Source organism: Pyrgilauda ruficollis, unplaced genomic scaffold (genome assembly GCF_017590135.1).
Source record: "Pyrgilauda ruficollis isolate IOZ18807 unplaced genomic scaffold, ASM1759013v1 scaffold13, whole genome shotgun sequence".
Classification (NCBI taxonomy): domain Eukaryota; kingdom Metazoa; phylum Chordata; class Aves; order Passeriformes; family Passeridae; genus Pyrgilauda; species Pyrgilauda ruficollis.
In genome coordinates this window covers 6,283,862-6,302,974 of record NW_024511432.1, presented here as the reverse complement: position 1 = coordinate 6,302,974, position 19,113 = coordinate 6,283,862, and the positions used below count along the sequence as shown (strand labels likewise).

Here is a 19,113-nt window from a genome sequence, read left to right as displayed (position 1 = left end):
TTGGTAGTTTTAATTTGTTTTGCTGTATTTTTTCTTTGTTTTTATGTATTTTATCTTTGAGCTCCTGTATTTTTTCTTTGTTTGTCCATATTTTTGTTACATTCTCTTTTTGTACTTCATTGTTCCTTTTTTCCTCTTGGATCTCCTCTAGTGTTCCTTTCTTCATCCGTATCTTCATTTCGTTCTTCCATATATTTTCTTTGATCTTCTCTATTTTTGATTTGTACTCCAGTATTTTTATTTCATTCTTCTGTATTTTTTCTTTGATCTCCTGCATTTCTTCTTCAGTGTTCTTAATTTTTTCTTTGATCGCCTGCATTTTCTCTTCATTCTTCTGTAATTCTTCTTTGTATTTCTGTATTTGTTCATCCTTGTCCAGACTTGGTTCCTCATCCATCTCACTAACACTGTCATCCGCAAAGCTCAGTTTCCCCATTACGTCTCCTACCTCCTCAGTCGCTGGGCAGCCGACGTGCGAGCTGAAAATGAGATTTTGGGCAAAAACTGACCACAGCTATCGGGCACCTGCTGAGGGAGGTGCGGGACCGGTTGCCGGCTGAGCACGCCCAGGCTCGGCTCCTCGCGTCCCGGCACCGCCGCTGGCTCGGCAGTGTCGCCCTGCGTGGCTGTGGGGTCGCGGAGGCCGCCGAGGGGATCCGGGAGCCGTTGAGGGGCTGCGGGAACCGTTGAGGGGATCCGAGGCGGCTGAGAGGGTGAGGGGCCGCTGAGAGGTGGCGGGGTCCCCTGAAAGGCTGCGGGACCGCCGAGGGGTCGCGGGGCCGCTAAGGAGGTGCTGGAGCCCGCAGGGGCGGCGAGGGCCGTCGGGGCCGCGGAGCCGCGCTGGTCCCTGAGGTGGCGCCTCGTCCTCCTGAGGCGGCAACGGCCGAGGCGGGGCCACGGCGCGTGCTGGAGGAGGGGCTAGAACGGACCACGCCCTCTCACCCGGAAAGGGGCGCGTCCCGCTGGGGCGACGTCACGGGCGCGCTGATTTGCATACGCCGTGCGTGCCGCGGGGTGGGCGGGCGGACGCCGGAGGTGGCGGATCCAAGATGGCGCCGTGCGGACGTGTCCGGAGCCGCTGCCCGGGCCCGGCGCTGCTTCTGCTGCTGGCGCTGGCGGCGCGGCCGGGGGCGCCCGGCCCTGCTGCCGGCCTTCCCGGTCCCGGCGGTGCTCAGCCCGGAGCGGGGCAGCCGGCGGGGCCGGGCGCGGCTGCCCCGCGGAGTGCCCGCGGCGGCGGGTCGGGCAGCGGGTGGAAGCTGTCGGAGGAGGCGGTGTGTCGGGAAGACGTGGTGCGGCTCTGCTCCAAGCACAGCTGGGCCAACAACCTCGCCGTGCTCGAGTGCCTGCAGGATGTCCGCGAGGTGAGGGTCGGGCCCGGGGCCGGGCCGGGCCTGCCCGCGGCGGCGAACAAAGAGCCGGGTCCGCGCCCCGCCGCGCCGCCGCCCCGCGTTTCCCTCATGGTTTGTGTTTTAAAAATCGGAGTTTGCGCTGCGGAGCTCCGTGAGGGGAGCGAGCTGCCTGCGGGGTGGCCGTGAGGGCTCCGGAGAGCAGCTTCTCTTCATCTGCACCTCGGGGCTCCGCGCTGCCGCCCGCGCAGCGCCCTCCGGGCAGGGAGAGCTCTCGGGGATGGCTTTGTGCTCTGCCTCTGGTGCCTTGCGGGGTTGTTCGTTCCTAGAGCTCTGGGAGAGCCCAGCCCGCGTTGCGCTGGGTGAAGGAGCCCTGCTCGTAGCAGCGGTGACCCGAGATGTTTTTTTCACGTTCGGGTTTTCCCACCTTCGCCTAGAACTCGGCTGCAGAGGCGGCTGCCTTCCAGTCCTCGGTTGTGCGTGTATGAAACTCGATGTATAATCGTTGGACTTAGCTGACTTTATGGGGAGGTTAACGGGGCAGTCTGTGTTTTTCCCAAACACCTGTGGTGAGCAGCTTTAAGTCCAGTTCAAGAAAAAACTGTGTTGCCTCCTCCGAGTCTTCCAGCTCCATCTTTTCATTCATTCCTGGGCTCATTTTGAAGCAGCCCTTGGGGGACGTGCCTTTAGTGAGCCCTCCCGGTCTCTAGGTCTGTGTATTCTTGGCTTCTCTGCTGTAGAGTCCGGGAATGCCAGGCTGGGTCAATTTTAATGGTGTTTTGCCCAATAGGGAATGTGATTAGGAAAAACCTGGGCTCGTTTCTCATCCGTTTTTATGGGGACAGCAGATGGCAGTGGCAATGGTTACTCTAATCGAAGGAACTCTTGAACCAGTAAGTGTCAGTGATTAGTTCTGGCTTAAAATGCAAAGCTAATTTAGATTTTAATCTAACTTCATGTTTCCGTTTTGGGTGGATAGTTAGTAAGACACTCATGGTGGGTGTTTTCAATGAGTCCTGCTGCAGCATCTGTCACAGGTATGAAACGCTCCCATATGTGCTCTATGAATAACTTGCCCCTTGCTGTTTCTTTCACCTGTCTGGGATCCTTTGCCCCGCTTTTAGTGAGGCATCCTGTCTGAGAGGATCTCGGAAGCTGACCTCACAGGCAGTGGCTCACAAGCTGCCAGCCTGCCAAAAAGGCAAGCTCTTGTTGTTCCTTTCTTTCCAGTTGCATAGCCCCTCCCTACCCTTTTCACAGTTCCAGTGCTTGTTGGTTTTCTGCCATTTTAGCGAGGTGAACCCTTTTGTGGTCTAGTTTATTGGTTTTCTGCTGGAATAGTTTTGTCATTTTCCTGAGTTAAAGCACAGATAGGGGTGAGTGCAGGGCTGGTACCCAGGGCTGTGCAGGGAGAGGGATAAGATCAGATCGAAGGTGAAGGAATGTTTTGCATCACGCTTTATTTTCAGCAAGTACAAACCCTTATGCTGGCTCTGCATATCTCCTGAGAACTTGAATGTTATGTCTGCTTGTGGTTTTCCTTTTCCCATTCCTAAGCCTGCCTTGATGACAGTAGTTTTCTGGCTGTTGGTCTTGTCTAGCTGTAGTGCTGCCTGATGCCCAGCGCTGAAGGTGAGTTTTTTCCTGGGTGACATCCCAGGCATCGACAGTACATCTCAGGGCTCTTTTGGATCGAGTTTTTTCTCTGAAGGTGCCACTCTGTGGCCTTGTGTTTGTCTGTCAGCCTGCAAAGGGCACTGTCAGCTGCTCTTAACTCTCAACATTTTGCCCCCAGTAAGACCGATGTGATGGGCTGCATCCCGATGTGAAAATGACTTCACAGCGTGCTGCTCTAAGAAATTAAGTAAAATAGCTGACTTCTGTGTATCCCTACTGTTTAGCACTTGGTATTTAGACTGTGAATAAAAGTCATGAGTTGTAAATATTGGGTAGCATTTCAGCCGGTTGAGAGTGGGGTCAGATGTTGTCTCAGACATTTCCTTTGCATTGGAGATGACGGCAGAGGAAATAAGTGACGTATTGGCTGTTGTTGATATAACTTTTACTTTTGACTCTAGAGCATCTGACTGCTTGTTTGGACAATACCAGAAAAGTGCCAGTTACGTTTTAAAATGGGTGAGGATCTAGTCTGAGTCATACAGCACACTTAAAACCAGTCAGGTTATAGTAAGTGGAGATTTGGGGGATTTGTTTTGTGTGTGATGCCCTTGGTGAGGACAGTGTGTGGACACTGTTGCAAGTAGCAGTTAAGATTTTTAAATGCGGTTAGGCTGCAGAAGCAGCCTTTTTTTCCTCTAGGTGTTTAAGGTAATCTTACTTTTCTCATAAGAAATGTTTCTCTAAAGTAGAGAAAATTCAGTTTGAAACTGGGAGTGTTACTATGAGGATTATCCATTGATTTTTCTTAGCGTTATACGAGCAGGCTAGGACACTTCTAAATATGAATAACTAGGAGAAACAACTAATTGGAACATTCTTTTTGAGTCCATAAAATATAAAGAGAAGAGAAGGTGGGCTTGTTTTGTTAGTCAGTGTGAGTGCAATCACATGGTTTCAGTATCTGCTGATTTCTAGGAGTGGATGTCTTTGAAGTACATCTTCTCTTGCTTTCATTGGGTAGTTCTGCATCTAAAGGGGCAGGAGTCTTGAGTCAGTGGTTGACTGGTACAGGAGCCCAACTTGTAAGGCAAATGTTGAAAGGAGCAGTTTAACACAAATAGTAAAGAACAGTCTGACACAAAGAAAATAGTAAAAAAAAAAAACCCAAACTCCGCATCCAGATTAAAAAACCCACCCAAACAAAACCTCCAAACAGTAAATTGTAAAGTTTTGGTTTTGGGAGGTTATTGGTAGACTGTCAGTTTAAAGTATTATCAAAAGAGTTATTTAAACACTGTGTATTTTTAGAATTCTTGAAGAAAAATTAGTCAGATCCCCAGACTGATATAAAATATTTTTTACCACTGATTTTTCCGCTGAGTCAAAGAAATGTTCAGTTAATGTAGTGCAGAATCCTCTTTCCTTTTGTAGTAGAAGGATGCTCCTTGATTGGAAAAGGAAATGGTCATAGTCAGAGCTACTCAGCTTGAACATTTTTGACCATAATCAGAAAATAGAATAAACCCCATTTTTTTGATGCATTTTGCAGATGAATTAACTTCCTTCTAGTTGGAAGTATTAATGCACTGGATCTATTACAGTTTTGAGTGACTTAAATTTTGTCATCAAGATTTTAATTATTATTCACGTAATTCTATGCCATGATATAAAAAGAGTAGAAAGGGATAGTGTATATGTATATTTTAAAAAATTGTGTTCCAAAGTGCTTTTTTCCTGAAAGGATTCGGGTTGCAAACGTGTTTCTGGAAAGACTTCAGAGCTTGCATTTCACTGAACATAGGCTGCACCCTTTAAGCCCTTTTTTTTGTGGGTTGCCTGTTAAACTGATTTGCATGGGGGTTAAAGTATAAATAAACCCATGAAATATTAATATATTTGCTAGGTAACAATTTTTGCTTGATTAATGATGATTTGCAATTGAAGCATGACCAGGTTGTTGAATTTGATGTGGGAAACATTAAAAGGGATGAAAATAATCTTATCCAGTGTGGGTCTCTTATCTGGTTTACTAGAGGAGCATAATTTTACTTTTAGAGCCTCCATTACATCTGGTTAATTGGTGAGTGAATTTGATATCATAATTGTTGAGCATTGCCCTTATAAAGATTGTGCAATATTTATAGCATGATATTGTTCTGTATCATGTTAAGGCATTAAAAGCTAAGTATTTTTTCTAAGATCAAACAGTTGTGGTTAAGATGGGATTAGAGATCAAAGTTTTGGCCTCCTGCTACTTTCTTCATCCTGAGTGGTTCCATTTCTTTGGTAACACCTTTATGGCAAAAACAGTGTAATTGAGCCTTAATGCTCTGCCTTCTGGAAAAAAATAGGACTCTCCTAGTGTTGCAGATTGGATTAAGAACAAAACAAGTTATGAAGGCTGTGTATTTCAAGAATAGTGTTTTTTCTGTTATTTCAGTATTGGAGTTGGTGTAAAAGGCCAGAAAATTCATTTGATGTGACTTAATGGGCTGGGGAGCGTGTACCGTTTGACAAGCTGGGAACTGTCATATTTCCTCCATTTAAATGTTTTATTCCTCACTCTGTGTGTACCTGAGCTCCTTAAGTGATCTGATAAAATAGTGTCAGTGAAATTACTTGTTTTAAAATTATAGATGGAGAATAGAAGCCAGACAGTAATGCATGCTTGGAGTCTTAATCTCTTTGGGTTATACTGTAATTGTAGGAGAAGTTGTGTGTTCCCAGTCCTTGTCCTGGTTCTCTAGTGTTTCTGCCTTTTTGGTAAATGGATTGGAAATGCAAAGGCTTCCCTGAATCTTTTTGCTTGCACTGGGGTAGATGAGTATGATCTGTCACAATAGCTCATTTTACTTTATTTTTCCTCTTTTTTATCTCCCTAATTTATTGAGTTCAAGGTCAAAGGTTTTGTTTGACTCGACGTATGACATTATGTTATATTTGAGCACATGCTCCTGTTATTCCATCTCTCTGTTTTCCAGGCACAGGTGGAGGCTGGCATTTAAAGTTCCCTTTTTGAGATGTCTCATTTGTGGCAGCAAATGACTGGTTACCTGTCCAGAGCTCTAAGTAATTGAGAGCTGTGGATTAAACATAGTGTGAGGTTGGGCTAGTTCTTAGGAAATGCAAGTGGTGAAGACACTCCTGGCAGGGTTGACCATCTCTTTCAGCACTTAGGGGGTTCTTTCCCCAAAATCCTCAGGCATTCTCCCTGGCCTTCAGCTGAGCTGTTTTAAGTAACTGCCTGTTTAAGTTTTAAGAAACTCCCTGTTTCTTGGGTTTATAAGTCCGTGGTTGTGGGATGGAGGCTGTTCTGGTTCTTTAATCATTACTATTGCAAAGGAGCAGGCAGTTAGTATTCCAGTGGTACTCTTGCAGTGCCTACAGCATTATCATCTGGTTCAGATACCAACACTCAAAGGGTTGGTTTTTTTTAAAGACAATGATCAGAAACCTGAAAGATGTACCTTAAGCTTCGCCAAGGGCTTTGCTTACATTTTCCCTTCTTTCTAAAGGATATTGACCTGGTGATCATTCACAATCTGAAAAGGACACAGGAGTTTAAGAACTGCTACTTTTCTGACAAAAATAAAAGGAGAATTCTTACCAATATAGTTGGAGTTGAGCTAACTTAAAGGAAAAATGTGTTGCAATTTTAAGAAATTGAGTTAATTATTGCTCTGTAACTTAGCTGTATGAATTGCAGTCTGTGACATCCGAAGTAGAAATTTTCAGATACAGTTCTGTCTTAAGTTGAATTTAATGAAGAATTTACAATGCTTTGTGGTACATGCAAATTAATTTGAATTGTGAATATAGTCTCTCCTGCTTTTAAAAGTCATGAAATGGAAGATGGACTATCCAAATCAATGGAAGAGAATGGCTGGACCTAGGCGAAAGGATTGAGATGATTAAGTTTTGAAAAACACGTGAGCAACAGGAAGGCAAGGAGCACTGAAGGTTTTTCTCCTGAGGCTTGGCTTCTTACCCAAGATAAGCTGCGTTTTTGTTCTGAGGTTCTCTTTTTCCCTTGTGTTTGGATAGTGTAAGCCCAGTTTCCTCCTGGCTTTTGTTAAGTCTTAAGTGAGATACTAAATATACTTTAAAAGTTTGATTTGTTTTTAGGTTGGTTACTTTGGCATCAGCCTTTGGCTTCATCTCAGGGTGCAGCAATGTTTAAAAGTACTCTTTTCTTCTTGCTGAAGCCATGTGTGAGCTGAATAGAGGGTAAGATGGTCTCTCTCATTCCAGGTGCTGGACTGATTATCTTGTGAACAGAGCATTGAGCACAGGTTCTTAGTCCTCCATATCCTTTTTCTTAGCAAAGGGAGTTATTTTTGTGGATTTTCTTGGTTTGGTTTTTTTTTTTTGTTTTTTGTTTTTTTTTTTTTTCTTCTTCTTCTTCTTTTGAGATGGATTTGTTTTTCTTAATTCTGTGCTGTTCTTGGCAGGCTGGTACTTGTGGTAGCTGGTTGTGTATCAGTTTGGCCTGGGATGTTTGTCTCAGTAAAAGAGATTATCTTACAGGTCTGCTTCCTCCAGCGAGCTGGCACTGCTGGCCTGCTGCAGCTCTGCATACCAAGGAGAAAAGGAGTGGAAATACAAGGGAAAAAATAAAGTTTGATGCAGGCTGTGCAGCCTGGGCTTGGCTCAGGGTGCAGTGAGAAAGCCCTGCTGGGGGAGGTGATTTCCTGAGTCAAATGCCTGAATATGTTGAAAAGCAAAGACTTGGTCAGTTTTTACAGTAGACAGGTACAGCTAGGCTGTGTTTTGCATGCACTCTCTCCTTCCCTTGTACTGGAGGAGAGGAGATCTCTCTGGTGCTGCGTTGGGTTGTCATGGTTGGAACAGAATGTTTTGAAGAGGGATTATTCTTGGCAAATAAAGTGCTGTGTTTGTTTTCTAGTACAGAGATGACTAGGTGTTCTTTATAGTGTAGCTTTCCTGCATGCATGCACCACTTTTCCAGTGGATTCTGCTTCTTTGGTCTTGGGAAAATGCACACTTGCTTTGGAAAAAGCTTTGCAGTTATTCTTCCTAATAATATACCCCAAAGAATTAGATGAATAAAAGGGCTAGGTAATTGCCTTTTTATTTGAAATCTTGCTTTAAAATAGTTTTTTCTTTTTGATCTTCTGACTAATTCAGTTTTAAAGTCTGTGAAGTTGGTTGCTATGGCACTAAAATTTTTCAATTCTGTTAGCTGATAATTTTCTGTTATCATGGGATACCTTGATTTTCTGGATGCTCAGTTTATCAGTATCCATCACAGTGCATTAGGTGAGGAGCAGAGATCCTGTTTTCCCTGGGTGCCAGCTTGTGGCATAATTGCAACCTTTTTTCATCAAGACAAGAGATGAAAACCCATCCTGTTCCACTTCTGAGCAGGGGTGACATTCATAAAAACTGTCCTGGAACGCTGGTGTCTGAATGTCTGCAGCTCTGAGCTGAGGAGTCTCCTTCAGAAGTTAAAGGTGTCTTTTTTCTCTGTGCTGTCTTTAAGGGTTTTGTGCATGAGTTTATTTAATTTTTTTATTTTAGATAAGTGTGTCTTACAGATCTTACAGCTTTGTGAGCTTAGATTTCACCTGTTAGCATTAGAGTGCATTTCTTGTTTGTAATGTCTACAATTTTGCCTTAAACTGAACACCTGATGCCTTTAGTAAGAGTAGGCTAAAGCCTAATGGTACACATGGAATGTTCCTTTTGCCAAGTAACACCATAGGGAAGAATGACCATCATCATACAGGACAAAAATGACTATATGCTGCATTTGGGGTTTTTTTGCATCTTTACCTGAGGCAATGTATTGCTGAGAATTGCTGACATGGCAAAAGGTAGTTAATGTAATAAGTTTTCCTGGTTTCTCTACATACCTAGAGTATTTTACTCCTTTCCTAGTGGTAGAACTGTGTGCTCTTTTGTGAAAAACTTCTTGTAGTTTCCTTAGTTGATTCTCAGGAGTTTTGCATCTCTTTTAGAGAATGCAAGTGGTTATGCTGATGTAATTAAGTACTTATATGTAACAGTGTGGGTTAATACCAAATAGCTCTTACAGCCCTGCTATGCAAAATCTATCAGGCAAATGTGCTGTCTTTTGTTTAAAAAATAATGACTAGCTTAATCTGGTAGCAAGTTTGCTGTCTAGATCTTTTTAATCTTAATAGGAAGCTCACCAGCCTTCATCATGCTCAGTAGTTTGCTAATTGAGGCTTTCTTTTCTGCACTGTTCTGTTATTGCAGGGTAAAATACTTTGCACCAAGTGAACTGCAAAACAAACTCAGCAGAGCATGCATTCTTCTAAGTGTTGAAGTAATTGCCCTACAAAAAGGTTTTGATGGAATTAAACAAAAGACAACATACCCAAACCTGCTTGGCTTACAGACTTTCTGTGACAGTCCAGACTTGATTTGAGCTGAGTCAGCTTTTGTTAGGCTGTTCTCAGCTGAGTTGAAATAAGATCTGGAAGAAACTTGCAGTAAGCTCTTTCCTTACCAAGTTGATTTTTGGGATTGTATTTGTCTCTGTGGCCTATGTATATTGCAAAATCAGAAAAATTAACTACTTTCAAAGAAAATCACTGCAACGCTGCAGCTGTCATAATTTGCAGCAGGAATTGTTCATGAGACTGCAGTTCTTCAGCTGTGTTCCTGGTGATCTAAACAAATCAATATTAACCTGATCCTCTTGTAAAATTCAGACAGGCTAGTCAAAATTGTCTCCATCTATACAAGGCCCTGATTAACTGCAGGTGCAGAGACCTGTTGACTCTAGTTTTATTTGTCAAGCATTTTTATTTTGTTATTCACTTATCACATTGTGTTGACTTGGATGCTGTTTTGGTCATAGAATTATAGAACCATAGGATGATTAGAAGGGAGCTTAAAACTTGTCTCATGGACATGGACACCTTCCACTAGATCAGGTTGCTCCAAGTCCCTGCACGATTCCAGGGATGAGGCATCCACAAATTCCCTTCAACCAACAGCCCCAATTCCTTTCTTGACTTTTCCTGTTGAACTGCTTCTAGGAACACACTGTTTTTTGCTTCAACATCTGAGGTGTGTAAGGGGTGTATCTCTCAGTGTGATACAGGTATTCAAATTTGTGTTGACATCTGTCTTACCTTTCTGAAGCCTGTAGAGCTGACTCTGCAGCAGAGGTCAAAGATATCGTGAATGTAGTAACATTGCTTACTTTTTAACTGGAGGCTTCCACGCAGTGATCAACAGCCATCTTCAATTGTTTTTAATCAGTTGTGTGAAGCAACACCAGATGTTAAAGCTAAAAAAAGGAAAAGGCTGAAGCAGTTTCTTATGTTGCAAATCTTTCCTGCAATTTTATGACACAGTACTGGAATAGGAGTCCCATGGTGAATGCTTGTCCTGTCTCTAGGAGTCACCTGGGAAGGGGTGTTTTTAGGGAACATTTCCCTCAACTGATTCAGATCTCTAAAGATATACACTCATTTTAATGTTACTGTTAATAGGCTTAATTAGATGTATGTGTCCTACTAGCTGTAGGAATGGTGGGGTTCTGTACTTCCCTCACAGAATACAAAGCTTTGCAGTGTTTCATATTTTTGCTTCGTGGTCTGTGCTGTAGCAGGCATACACATATGGTGAACCATCACTGATAATGCTCTCACCTCTGACTCCAGAAATAGCAGCACTGTGTCGGGCAGAGCAGCCTGGAATAATGCAGGGTTTGTTCCAGCTCAGGCACTCAGCAGTGTGGCTTGAGCTTGTCCACATCAAATCCTTCTCACGTGCTCTGAGGCTATGTTGGCTTCCTTTCCATGAGCAACTCACAGGTAACGCTTACACAAAGCGGAAAAACATACAGCAAACCACAAACTACAGGGATTTTGGTTCCCCTCCCCTCCTCCAGGCATTTGTGAAGACTTGCAGCATCCTCTTGTGTAAAACTGTAGTCTAAACTTGTTCTGCTAGGGAGGGTGCTGATGGAATTTAAATTCTTCTCTTTGTATGTCAGGTCTTCCCAAAGTAATTTCCCCAAATACTTTCCTCCCTCGAGGCATTCCAGTGAAACCCATCACAACTTTGTGATGCTCTCCAAGATTATTTAGTAAATGCTATCCTCTAATGTCAATTTTACTCCCTGGGGTTCACAGTATCTTAGTCTTAGAATACTTGAAAAAGACGTTTTCTGAAAACTTTCTAAGAATGCTGGAAAGCTCAGGTGGGCTGTATGGTGCTGGCATGAAGCCGGGAGGAGGATTCAACTTGAATTTCTCTGTTGTATAGTAAGAGAGAAGATGAGAATCAGTGCTCTAGTCACTTAATCTGCTACGTTTTATCCCACCACAGCTGTGTTATCCAGAGTGGTGTCTGGATTTGTTTAGGGAAAATTGAATAGCCAGAATGTTTCTCTTCCTTAGAGTTGTAAATCATGAATAACTTCAAATAATATGGCAGCATATTGTTGCCGTCTTCAAGTGATCATTTATTGAGAGATGGAGTTTGATCTCTGACTGTAATCACATCTGCTTTGCCTGCTGGGATCACAAATTTGGAATTGGGATCTTGCCTAGGAGATCAAAGTTTTAGGTTAAAAAAATCCCCTCTGTGAACCTAATATGGAGCTATTTGAGCAAGAATTTAAGCAAGAATGGTAAAAGAGGAAGATGTTAAGAGAAGGTAGCAGAGTAGCTTAGAGGCTCTTAGACATGACAATATTGGAGAACCTTTTTATATCTTAAAATCTTTGTCTCAAGTTTTAAGGCAGAGTATTATTTCATACACCATGATTGTTATGATTTTGAATTGGGCCAGAAGAGTCTTTCTGAACTGAACTTTTTTCCTCGGGAGCCATTTAAAATAAACTTGTGGAGGCTGGCTTTTAATATGATTCATTACTTTGGGAGCCAATGCTGCTGAAAGTACTCCTAAATAGCCCTTTTGGGCTTTGGTATGGTTTTCTAAGTTCTTTCTTTGTATGTTATACACTTTTTTTAGCATTAAAAGCTGTAAAATATGTCAAGAGATCATATTTGAAGAGTATCTAAAATTGCCTCAAAGCCGTCAAAACGCTGTACATGAGTAAAATTTGGTCAGTGTGAGTACAGTGCTATTTGCTCTCACATTTGTAGAGCTCATTGCTTTGTTCCACCTTCTTTTGGGATTTGATCCGTTGGTAGCATTTCACACCTGAATCCAGCCTTCAGCAGTGAGCTTCTTTCTGGTGAATCTGAAGCCATCTGGACAGGGAAGCTGCATGGGTTGTTAGGAGATGAGCATCTTTATCCGAGGAGGTTGGGGCAGATGGAGAATTGAACACCACAGCCACTTCCCCAGGCATGAAGCCACCTTGAAGCAGAGGGAAGGACAGTGTCAGGGTAATTCTTTTCTAGAAGCTGCTGTGCAGAAGCTGAGAAGATCCAGCCACAGGCAGGCAGTGCTCTTTGCCATTGTTTTCCAGCTGGGGCTCTTGCTTCTCATGGGATACTAGAGCAGTAGGCTTGTGTTGAGCATCTGAGCCTGTAGCCATCATTAACAGCCAAGGTGGGCACTGTTCTTGTTTGGTTGTTGTTTGTTTTAGCTTGGAATTTTTCATATCATTCAAATGAACAATACAAAGCTATGCTAGTCAAGTAATCTAATTAAGACTTTCCAGAGCAAGGTACAGGAACAATAATTCCAGCTTGTTCTTGTGTGGAAAGTACATATTTTCGTAGAAATAGACTGTAATATTCCTGGTAACACTGATAAAATCACAGAATTGGTGGTGATGGTGAAAGCAGTAGCTGGGGAAAAAAATACTCATTTTGCAGAGAAACAAGCAAGAGGCTTTGATTAAATTTCTTGGATCTCATAGCGTATTGCTGGGATTTTGACCATGGAAGGATTCATCTTGGATGTAGTAACAACAGAAAGAGGTTGCCTTTCCTTGGAAGAGGTACAGGTGAAACTTTCAGAATAACAGTGACTTGGAGAAATCCTTTCTGTCCTGGTGTTCCAGGCAGTGGTAGTTGTTAGCTGCTCCCTTACTGCAGCACAACTTGCACCTTGCTCTGAGGATTGCCACAGCCCTCGTGTGAGCAGGAGAACAGCTTCCACATCAGTTATCATTTCTGTGGAGTTACCTGTAGAGCTCATCCAGTTTGCCTGGATGAGAAGTGTGTTAGGATCCTGTGACACTTTGGGAGCTGCTGGTTCAAATAACTGTGCTTTGGTTTCCTGAGCTACAGTACTTGGCAGCAGTGGAATGGTGTACAGGCTGAGAGCGTGGGCTGGCAGCGAGTCTGTCTCCCTGCCGTGAGCAGAGGTGAGGTTTGGTTGAGTTTCTTGTTTTATTTTTCAGCATGATATGTTCCATAACAGTTGAGCTTTGCCCCTACAGTCTTGGGAATGAGTAGTGTCTCTTCTTAATTGTAAGCAGATTGCATTGGGGTTTTTTTATTAGTCTCTCACCTGAATGATTCTATAATTTTTTGTTTGTTGTTCCTTACAATAAAAGATATGAACATGTTTAACATTCACTTGCAAGACTTGCTGTATCAAAAGATAACAGGACACTGTGCGTCAGTCTGAGTTACTCCGTGTTCCACATCCTTTCTTACAGTCTGTTGCTAGCTTTAATCCATGGAAATGCTTTATAAAAATATGGAACGATTTCTTTTGCCTGTAGCATGTCAGAGTCTTAAAAACATTGTGGGATTGAAATGGTGCTTCATCCTTCTTTTAGAGCAAATGTGCTGCGTATTTTAGTCCAAAAGGAATTTTAGGACTAAAAGAGTAGTAATATGCTATTTCTCTACAAAAATGCCTGAGGCTGTCATAAAACAGCAGTGTGGAGGAATGTATTTGTTCTTAGTTTTGATACTCACGTGCCTGGTAAATACTTAGGATTTGATTGTCATAGGCATTCTTCTTTCCAGAAAACTGCAACTCCTTCTTTTAATGTGACAGAGATACCCTGGGAATAGTTGTGGAGGAGGGAAGGGACACAGGCAGCTTGTCCTCAAATTCTCTAGACGATGTGTCTTGCCAAGTTTCTGGCAAATGTTTATGAAGTTGCATATAACCTGCAGCAGTCGAAGGATCTACTTGGGAGTGTAAGAGCCTGAGGTACATGTGTGATGAATACTGCTCATGACTTTGGGAATTCTGCAGTGCTCCCTTGGCTGTAACACTGTGGATGCATTTGGGTAGTTTTATCAATGAAACTCCCTGTTGGGAAGAAAGTGCTTGCTGAGGAAAACAACAGATAAAGTTACCAAAATAACCCTTGCTCCCTGGAGAGCTGCTGGAGGAGGGAAGAGTCTTGTCAGTCACACTTGGATTTGAATAACATGACATAACATCCTATCAAAGAGTTTAGGGTGAATGGAGCAGGGGGGCCACACTTCCACTCCCTCAGGCTTGCTTTGTGTTCAGAGCTTGGTTTCTTGGGTAGGATGCATGGGATTGAAATGTTAAATTAAGTGTAATAGTTTTTAAATCTTGGCATGTGTCAGGCTTGTCCAAGATTAACTAAATTGAGTGCAGAAACTAAAATGATGTGCATCTCTTATGTGGATGTGCTGTAGTTTAATAATTGGTACACATGTGAGCGGGGCCCAGTTTTACATAAGGTGTTTGATTTTTTTGCAGAATGCCCTACTGAACCTGAGTATATTTTCTTCCTCTGAGCTATTACACAAGTTGTGAGTTATCTGTTCTTTTTTTGTTTCTTAAAAACAAAAAGACTACCCAGTTGACTTTGTTTATGCTGTTTGACCATTTACTTTTTTTTGAGGAATGGGTGTCCTAAATGGTGATTTTGGTGAGTGTTTCAAATAGTTTATGCTGTAAATCTGAGGCAATACTCTTGCAGAGAGCAGGGGCAGTTGACTCTGTCTGCAGAATGACATGAAGGACCATATTGGTCCATCCAATTCAGTAGTGAGTTCTGTGACAGGTGGGGAATATATTCCGGAGATGTGTCAGCAATTACAGCTAAAATTGCCCTGTGAGGATTTGGGATTTCCCTATTCCCAGAAGGAGAAACAGCTTTAGTTAGGATATTTTTAGTAGCAGTCTTTCTTTTGTTTGTTTAGGGAGTGAGCTGACCTGTCTGGTCACTCATCCAGAAATGTTTCAACATAAGTTTCTGAATGAGGTGATCAGCTCTTCTCCTGGGAGTGATTCCTCTGGATAAAATGATGCAGTTTTGGTACAGCTTTCAAGTATTAGATGCAACTCTTGCAGCCTAAGGTCTTGCTGCAGTGTTTTGGAAACAAATGAGGCAAATCTGTTTGGTCACAGAGCTTTTCTCTGTCCTAATCCTCATTCTTGAAGAAGGGATGGTCTCAAAGATGTATTTTGCTGGTTTGGGGAGGGAGTGGATAGTGCTGTGTTTCAGCTGATAGGCACCGTGGCATTCAGTAGTGCCAGTAATAACATGGGCCAATTGTATGTTTATTTTAGGCTTTTATTTTCTGAACCAAGTATTTTGTTTATCCTGTGTCAGGGCAAGATGATTAAAAGCTTCTAATGAACTTTTCCTGGAGTTTTTTTCTGCTTTACTAGTGCCTTGTTTGTAAGGTCAGCATTCCCTGGAGGTTTGCATGCCTCAGCCAGCCCTCGATACATGTTTGTTGCTCTTGTCCCACCTTTTATGCTGTCTTTGTGATGTGTTAAAACCTCTGCAGAGTGCTTTGAGAGAGCATTCCTGGGAAAGCCATGTCTGGCTTTATTCTGTCATGCCTTGTGACACTCTTAGGAAGAGAGTTCTTGGGAGAAGCTGAAGTGTGATGGCTTACTGGCTAAGTCAGGCTGCTTCAGGCCTTCACCTCTCTTAAGGTGAGGTTAAGAGTCTTGGAGCTGAGTGGATAGAGAAAAATCCTCTAAAAAAGCATGTTGGCATGAGCACCCATGCTCCGGAGGGGAAATGAGGCATGGTGTTGGGATTAGGCATTGCATGTTACTATCATAAACTAAGGTGGTGGGTAACAGTGGGATGCCTGGGCACCTGATGGAGTGGGCATTGATCTGACTGAGGTTAAATCCAGGAGTAATAAGTTTCTAAGAGTTTTCTGCTTCACTGCTAAAGGCTGCTGCTCTCCTGGCCAGGGCAGCTGAACAAAACAACAGCTTTTGTTCAGGGAAAATGGGAGGTGGTTCCCGTGCACTTGAATGTGAGTGCCAGTGCTTAGGAGTAGCTTCAGGTGTTTCAGTAGTCCCTGCTCTAGATAAGCTCATCCTTGGAGAGATTTGAACAGTGTCAACTCATCCAGGTAAAACCTGGGTGGCTGAAGTTGCAGGTCAAGACCTTGTGGGAGGAGTGTGGTAGTAAAGTCAAGGAGATGTTTCATTTCCATGTAATGAAAATAGGGCAAAGACTTGGTGAAGCCTTGATGGGAAAAGATGTCCATGTTATAGGAAACTGGGCTTAAGGGGGTTAAAATTTGTACCTGGGGCACGTGGCTGGGTAAATTAATTCAGATTAAATATCTAGGGAAGCTAATGAAAACATGTTTTAATGAACCCTGGCTAATTACTCTATTTAAAGTCCTTGATCAATACCCAGGAAATCTCAAACTGCTTGCAGATTGTTTTTTTTTCAAAAAAACCTGCACATATATGTATTTTAAGTGTTCTGCATAAAATCAAAACAACTGGAGTCACTTGCTTTGTAGACTTCTGGTTCTCCAGGGCTGTGTAATATTTGGAGGTGGTCTGTAAATTAAAGCTGAAGACTTCAGCATTTTCAAAAGTATTAATTATGAATTTTCAATGGAAAGTGGAAAGGAATAAACGGGCTTAAGGAGCAGATACTAGGACAGAAGAGAATTTCTGGAATAATCTGTGGTGTAAGAGTGTGACAAGGGTGTGGTTTTCTAAGAGATGAAAGAGTTATTGTAAATACTTGCTGGTGCAAGTGACCTAAATAAAGACCAACTCTTATTCAGAACCTTCATTTTCTTCAGAATACCATGTATAAATTTCAGTGGACTCAACATTAATATTAAATAGAAATGTCAGGCAGGCAGCCTTACCCTGAGGGGATAAACTACTGTCTTTAAATTGGTTCATATTAAGGAAGTGGGGATATGTTTAGTCTTTTCTGATTGAGCTAATTAGCAAAACTGCATTGTGTGTTCATGGTTAATACATCCCTGTGTGTGCAAATGGATAATGAATGCATAACCAAGCTTAGGAAAGGTAACTCTACAGCAAACAACCTGCAAGACTCTCTTCCTTGAGGTTTGTTTCGTGCATTCTCCTGGTGTTGTGTGACAACTGCCAAGTCTGTCAGACAGAAGCATTTTATTCCTGCCTGTATTCAACTCAGTGCAGTTTTTGGTCTCCCCTTGGTAGCAACACTGATTGTATCAATGGAAAGGTATCTTTGCACCCTGCTTTGACTGGCAGGAAGGCTTCAGCAGCTGTCAGATGCACTAATGCTGTACTGCTTAAAGCCTTGCCCTCTTCCTGTACTTTGGTGGCAGAGGGATCCAACAAGTAGCATGATCCTTGAAAAAGGAAGTTAGGAGCCTAGTGATCTCATTGAGGGAATCCCAGGTAGTGTTCTCTGTATTGATGAAGGTCAGGTCACATTAACTTAAAACCATCCACAAACCCCACATTGTAGGTCCTGATGAAGACTGTAAACCCTCACAGGCTCCCACTGAAATGATTTAGTGGTTAATGGGCCAACTGAATGATTTCTTTGCCCAGGAGCTTTTCAAAAAAACTGGCAATTACTTTGAGGAGCCATTTCTGAGTCTGCTCAAAAGCTTTTTAATTACATCCCAAAATTTGTTATGTGGTAGAAAACTTGAGATAGAAGTTGTCACTTGCAGCCAGAGAAACCAGAGCTCAACTGGGTCTTGAACTTCGCAAGAGGGAAATTCCTGGAGCAGGAAGTGAGCAAACCAGGGGCAAGGGATAACATTGAAATCATGGGACTTTGTGGCAGAATCCTGTTTTTCCCCCTTTTACAGAAAACCAAACACACCCTTCTCAAAAATTTGAGATCCTCCATTCTGTGCTATCTGAAAGCTGCAGTTGTGTAAGGTTGTGTTAGCATACTGTTTCCTTGAAGTTCTTGGAAAGATCATGAGATTGAAAAATAGCCAATAAACATGGTTCTCCATATTTCTCAAGAAAAGAGTGGGAAAGTTGGAATGCTATACTTTAGTGTCATTGTAGAGCTTGTTTTCCATGTTCTCTTATCTGCCATTTAATGTTGCTTTTGTGCCTAACTCTTGTCTGCTTTGTTTCATTGCTGATACGTCTCTTGTTTGAATAAGGAAAAAAACCCTGTTATGTTATCAAGAGATTGCTCATGCATGACTAGAGATAAAATTAACTAACAAGTCAGTTCTCTGTGCTTTGAGGAGTGGCTTCAGATGATGGCTCACATTCCTGTACTGAAAATGACCTGAGGCAGTGATATAAAAAGACAGGGGTGGGCATGGGATACCAACTGGAGTGAAACCTTTCATCCAGTGCTGGATATGAAGGGACAAGATCTAACCTTAACCAGAAGATGTCTTTCTTTGTGTGCAGAAGTTTAACAATTCTTTGACAATTATCATTCTTCAGGGCTTTCTGTGCTCATGCAATTCAAAGCCAGTCTGGCTTGTGGCCTTTATGGGGCCTTTATGAACAGCCTCAGTAAATGATTGTAATCACAGTGATTGTTTCCTGCAATCTTGTTAGTCTCCAGCAAGAAGGTGGGGATCAGATACAGGATACAGACAGGGTTTCTGTCTGCTGGGTTTACTGATTTTCTTTTTTTCTTTTCCTTTTTTTTTAATACCCTTTTCACCTCAATTCTCCTGGAATTTCTGAAGGCAAAGAAGCTGCTGTACAGCTGTGATCACATTAAAGCCTTCAAGCATATGAACAAATCTTTTGAGAATAGGCAAATCCATTCAGTAGTTTTACTGCAGTGAATTCCTAGTGTAGATCCCAAGTACTGGCTGAAGGATTTTCTCTCTGTGTGATTTGGTGTCTGCTTGGATTTCCAGTGGCAACTGCTGTGCTGGTGAAAAATCATGTGTCTACTTGATGTCTTCCTAGGAAACATGTTGAAAAGGCCATAGCCATTCAGACTTCCAAGGAACAAAAGTGATGAGTTAGCACAGTAATAGTACTTGTTTTTCATCCTTTACTGCTTAATTTTCTGTAGATC

The 19,113-nt window shown here is 42.6% G+C and overlaps 1 protein-coding gene across 1 annotated transcript in view; it reads left to right on the top strand.

The window, feature by feature from the left end:
- The first annotated feature begins 1,027 nt into the window (after positions 1–1,027).
- GLG1 (golgi glycoprotein 1) overlaps positions 1,028–19,113 on the top strand; it is an 83,523-nt gene continuing 65,437 nt past the window's right edge. Inside the window, exon 1 of the mRNA XM_041458593.1 lies at positions 1,028–1,361. Coding sequence (XP_041314527.1) covers positions 1,050–1,361 — 312 coding nt within the window. The 5' untranslated portion in view covers positions 1,028–1,049. The remainder of the gene's footprint in view (positions 1,362–19,113) is intronic.